A 6,068-nucleotide genomic window follows, 5' to 3' on the forward strand; every position below is an offset into this window, starting at 1 on the left:
ATTTTTGTAGCAGTGACATATCACAGATGTCTGGATCCAAAACATCGTTGCTCTAGCTCTTATAGTCTTTGAGCACTAGGCGCTGAAGGGGACGGACGGACGGACGGACGGACAGACGGACAGCCAGGGCTCAATCGACTCGGCTATTGATGCTGATCAAGAATATATATACTTTATGGGTCGGAAACGATTCCTTCTGGACGTTACACACATCCACTTTTCCCACAAATCTAATATACCCCAATACTCATTTTGAGTATCGGGTATAAAAATGGGAGGAGATCTGAACGCCAGCATTGTTGCGCCGGACTACCACCCACCGCCAGTGAAGTCATCGTTACCAAGGTTGTCGCTACCCACTTTCGACGGAACATATGCAAACTATAAGAATTTCATTCACTCGTTCGAGCAAATTGTTGTGCGTGAGTCTGGATTGTCTAATATAGAAAAGTTTAATTATTTGCTGACCTGCCTCACGGGGCCGGCATTAGATACAATTCAGGCATTCCAGGTTACAAGCGAAAACTATCCGAAGGCCCTAGCAAAACTCAAAAGCCGTTTTGATAATCCTACTCTTATATTTTTAGAAGGTATTGAGGCATTGTTTGCACTACAACCTGTAGAAAGGTCAAACAGTCAGCAGCTTCACAGCCTAGTGGATAAGGCATCCGCTATATTAAGCTCGCTGGAGTCCATCGGCAAACCTGAGAACATTGTTCACGCTATGGTTATATATATTATAATGGAAAAGTGTGATCAGCAAGCTCGGAACAAGTGGAAGGAATCGCAGGACTACAAAACTCTGCCAACCTGGCTAGCATGCACACAGCTTTTGGAACGCCACTGTCAGTTTCTCCATTCGTCTGGAAACTCGGCTGCTACTTCGTCACAACGAAAGGCTGAATCCAATAAGTCAAATCGTCATTCTAATCACCAAATAAACTCGTCGTGTGCTATCACTAATCCGTCTTGTACACTTTGTTCTAGTTCTGGCCATAAGATCTCTAATTGCGCTCAGTTCAAGGCTATGAACAGCAACCAACGGTACGACAATGCAAAACGCCTCGGTCTCTGCATCAATTGTCTTGGAAATGGTCATAGAGTGGCGCAATGTTCATCGACTCATCGTTGCCGATCCTGTAATCGGAATCATCATTCATCTTTGCATCACTCTCAGCCGCAACAGCCACCCCAATCATCAGCAGGACAATCTTCAACTACTGAACCGGTACTCCAACCAGCGCAACCCTCCTGGCAAACGGCTCATCAAGCTGCTTCACACTCTCATATGGAGATCGCAGCAGATGATCAAATTTTGTTGGCAACAGCTATGGTTTTGGTAAAGGATGCCACAGGTGAATACAAACTCGGTAGAGCGTTGCTTGATTCATGTTCTCAGGTTAATTTTGTAACCGAAACCTTTGCACAAAAGCTTCGCCTTCGTCGTGAAAAACACCACATTGGAATTCGCAGTATAGGAGACTCCCTTACTAGTTTGAAGGCTCGTACGACTACCTCTATTAAGTCACGTACTTCCGGCTATCAGCTCACTCTCCAGTTTGGAATCACATCCCATATTGCCTACCAGCCAGATAGTGAGATCGACATATCGAATTGGAACCTACCAGCTAACACTCCATTGGCTGACGAATCGTTCTATAGGACTAAACGTATTGATTTGTTACTGGGGACCGAAGCCAGATTCGCATTGGTCCAAATCTTCCCACTTTGCAGAAGACTCTTTTTGGTTGGGTTGTTGCTGGGAGGTACCAGCGGCAATATAACAGACAGCCACCATTGTGCTTGGCGACTGTAGAAGAGTCGATCGACAAGAATTTTCAGTAATTATGGAAAGGGACACAACACATCAGGATGCCAGTGGGCGGATTGTCGTTCGCTTGCCATTTCAAGAAGATCCAAGTTGTCTTGGAAGTTCCTTCGATACAGCTCGAACTCGATTTTTTGCCATTGAGAGACGTCTCGCTCGTCTACCGGAAATTCGCTCGCAGTATATCTCGTTCATGCAGGAATATGAAAGTCTCGGCCATATGTCCCTCGTACTGAATCCTAACTTGGAAGAACCGCGTTATTATATACCCCACCATTTCGTTCTGAAACCAAGCAGTACCTCGACGAAGCTCAGAGTTGTCTTTGACGCCTCTTGCCGTACAACATCTCAAAGGTCACTTAACGATCTACTTTTAGTCGGCCCTACCATTCAGGATGAGTTGTACTTGCAATTGCTGCGGTTCCGCATGCATAGGTTCGGCATCACAGCCGACGTCACAAAAATGTACAGGCAGGTACTTGTGAGGAGAAGGATAGAAAATTCCAGTACATTTTGTGGCGAGCATCTCCAAATACGGATCTTCAAACCTACCAACTCAATACAGTGACATATGGGACTGCGTCTGCCCATTTCTCGCAACTCGTAGTTTGCATTACTTGGCTGAGGATTGTAAGGATGCATGGCCATTAGGGGCTGCTGCTGTTAAACTGCATTTTATGTTTGTGTGGGGCTGATGATATAGATACACTCTTCAAACTAAAAACTGAAATCACATCAACTCTCGCTCGTGGTCAGTTTCCATTATGCAAGTGGCATTCAAATCATCCAGGCGTGATGGAAGACGAATCTACCAAGGAATTAAACATTTCAGAAAACTCAGTCAGCAGCACACTCGGCGTAACTTGGCATCAACGAAGTGATGCATTTAGTTTCACATTTAATCCAAAGGAAGTCTATCCCACTACCACAAAACGAACAATTTTGTCTACAGCGTCGTCGCTATTCGATCCAATCGGTCTGCTATCACCGTTAGTCATTGTCTCTAAGATCATTCTTCAGGAGTTGTGGCTTTTGAAACTCGACTGGGACGAGTCTGTCCCCCAGAATTTAAGCCACGCATGGAGCAAGTGTTTGGAATCGCTGAATTCGCTGTCGTCACTAGCGGTACCTCGTTTTTGTTTGCAGCCTGATACTAGGAGCATTCAAATACATGGATTTTGCGACGCATCGATTCGGGCATACGGCAGCTGTGTTTATGTGCGCACGGAGAATTCGCTTGGACAGGTCACAGTGAAATTGTTCACTTCTAAGTCTAGAGTAGCACCAGTGAAGAAACAGTCTCTTCCGAAGCTTGAACTATGCGGCGCACATCTACTTTCTCAGTTGTATAACAAAGTCAAGGCCATATTCAGTAAACACACTATCACATCTTATTTTTGGAGCGACTCACAGCTCGTATTGCATTGGCTGCAACAACACTCAGTCACCTTATCGACCTTTGTTGGAAATCGAGTGTCCGATATTCAGGATTTAACGTCTGATGGAAAATGGCGCTATGTGCCAAGTTGCCAACCATAGCTCGCAAATAACTGTTGACACTTTCGGCGTGTCTGATAAAAACCTCTCATTGACGGACACATTGAGAAAATGGACTGAAAAGACCCGATCAAATCTTTTTTTGCTCAACTCGCTCTTCGCTCAAGCAAAGACCGATTTTTTCACTTCTCTTTTGCTCCTGTTTTTCACTGAGCATCTTGTCGCGAGTGAACGAACAAAGTGTCTTTTGCGTATGTATGCGTGCTTGTACGTGTGATGCTTATGGCAACTATCAATTTTTGTGAATTCTATACGGTTTGACTACTGGAGCTTAAAATGAATCGTGAAAAGCAAAACGAAAATGTTCGTTTGCCAATTTTGCAAATAAATACACTTGCTCGCATATCTCTGCGTACACTTAGAAAACGAACTACATTTTCATGTTTAGTTGCGGATAACTTCTTATATAAGCACTTTGGGTAAAGATTTTTTTTTTATAATATTCTTTGATTATTTCTACACCTATCTACATTTGTTTTTTATTCATTAAAACAAACTTAATAGGAAAAAAAAATCATTAAAAACGAGGGGGAACGTTGTGAGTTGCTGCGGACACCGCAACTCTACGGTTATACCCGATACTAAGTCAGTATGGCTCTCCTCCGGCAGACGCCGCTAATATTAAACGACACGACAAAGAGTGCGTGCGAGAGAGACAGAAAATCAGTCTGAGCGTGACGTCGGGGCTGCGTAGCCACTGCAAATTGATTTGTTCCTTTTGGCTACAAAAATGATCCGATCTGATCCAGATTCAGCAATCTGATAGATATGGTCATTATCTATGATTCTGCGTTTTTAGTTTTCTCGAATGTGCAATATTGTGGATGCAACAGATTTTCGTCCTTTGTGTGGGCGGAAGGAGGTGGGGCGAAATTTTGAGATACACGTTTTATAGTAAGATCTAACAGAAGCAAAGCCGCCTATGCTACGTGTGTGTTAGAGAGAGACAGGGCGAGAAAAAATGAAATTGTTTTCTTGATGCTGGCTATAATAATAATACGATCCAATTCAGATTCCGCAGTCTTAAAGATATGGTCATTCTCTACAATTCTACGTTTTTGGTTTTCTCATATCTTTAAAAATGTGGATGCCACAGATTTTGGTCCTTTGTGGGGCGGAAGTGGGAAGGGCGAAGTTTTGAAATATTTTTGTAGCAGTGACATATCACAGAAGTCTGGATCCAAAACATCGTTGCTCTAGCTCTTATAGTCTTTGAGCACTAGGCGCTGAAGGGGACGGACAGACGGACAGACGGACAGCCGGACGGACGGACAGACAGACAGGGCTCAATCGACTCGGCTATTGATGCTGATCAAGAATATATATACTTTATGGGGTCGGAAACGATTCCTTCTGGACGTTACACACATCCACTTTTACCACAAATCTAATATACCCCAATATTCATTTTGAGTATCGGGTATAATAAACTTTTCTACCTTGCTACCCCCTCAAACAATACGAGTACGAGTTTATCCCAAGTCCAGTAATTCATGATTATACAGAATCCGAAAAGCTCTGATCACACCATGTAGCAGTAGCTATAATTGTATCCATGTGAACTGTTTTAGCTGTGGAGTGGCATAAACAATCGAACAAAAAAACAGAAGAAAAATTGAGCTCAAACTTGTTTACTGTCAATATATGATCTTTGCTATTCCGATTTATGGCCTACATGTCACTTTTATGGGGATATGGTACCGGTAAAACAGCATACAACAACCATAATGAATTTCGACTTGAATGCGGCTTCCAAAACGTAATCATGATTTTAATTAACACACTTAATCGCCGAGATAAGGCTGATTTTAAACGATGTTTATACACTTCTCATAGGGGCAAGGTAAGGCAAGGTAAGTCATCACTTTGGCGGCACAGGAAAAACCGGAAGATCTCAAAAGCTCGTTGTCAAGTTCAAGGCAATTAAATATTACTGCACACAAGATAATCCGATCTGGACAGATCTGGACAACGAAAATGCACTTGCAGCGGAGACAGAGACCGAGACAGAAATAAACTTTACAATCGAAACAAGTTTTATGTTCACTTTATAAATTTCAGGAAGAATATAACCAGCGACTAACCTTTCTCGAGCGATCGACCAACACTAATGGCATGGCCGAGGTCCCAATACTGGGGCTTTTATAGCCACCGATCTGATATGACGCTATCATGCAAATTTAATGAGAGATTAGATGAGCTACTACTTAAAGACAAAACTTGTATCGCTGCGTATACGTAATACGTATGTATATATGTATAAAAAAACGAGGGGGAACGTTGTGAGTTGCTGCGTACACCGCAACTCTACAGTTATACCCGATACTAAGTCAGTATGGCTCTCCTGCGGCAGACGCCGCTAATATTGAACCACACGACAAAGAGTGCGTGCGAGAGAGACAGAAAATCAGTCTGAGCGTGACGTCGGGCGCTGCGTGGCCACTGCAAATTGATTTCTTGCTTTTGGCTACAAAAATTATCCGATCTGATCCAGATTCAGCAATCTGATAGATATAGTCATTATCTATGATTCTGCGTTTTTAGTTTTCTCGAATGTGCAATATTGTGGATGCAACAGATTTTCGTCCTTTGTGGGGGCGGAAGAGGGTGGAGCGAAATTCTGAGATATACGTTTTATAGTGAGATCTAACAGAAGTGCGGATACCAAATTTGGTTACTCTAG

At 43.0% G+C, this 6,068-nt stretch overlaps 1 protein-coding gene across 1 annotated transcript; it reads left to right on the forward strand.

Moving 5' to 3' along the window:
• The first annotated feature begins 230 nt into the window (after positions 1 to 230).
• Positions 231 to 1,697, forward strand: LOC117195101. Its single transcript, XM_033399755.1, has 2 exons — positions 231 to 1,355; positions 1,433 to 1,697. Exons 1-2 carry the CDS (start codon positions 272 to 274, stop codon positions 1,447 to 1,449), a joined length of 1,101 nt encoding a protein of 366 aa, XP_033255646.1. The 5' UTR covers positions 231 to 271; the 3' UTR covers positions 1,450 to 1,697.
• The last annotated feature ends 4,371 nt before the right edge of the window (positions 1,698 to 6,068 follow it).

This window comes from Drosophila miranda (assembly GCF_003369915.1).
Source record: "Drosophila miranda strain MSH22 chromosome Y unlocalized genomic scaffold, D.miranda_PacBio2.1 Contig_Y5_pilon, whole genome shotgun sequence".
Taxonomy (NCBI): Eukaryota; Metazoa; Arthropoda; class Insecta; order Diptera; family Drosophilidae; genus Drosophila; species Drosophila miranda.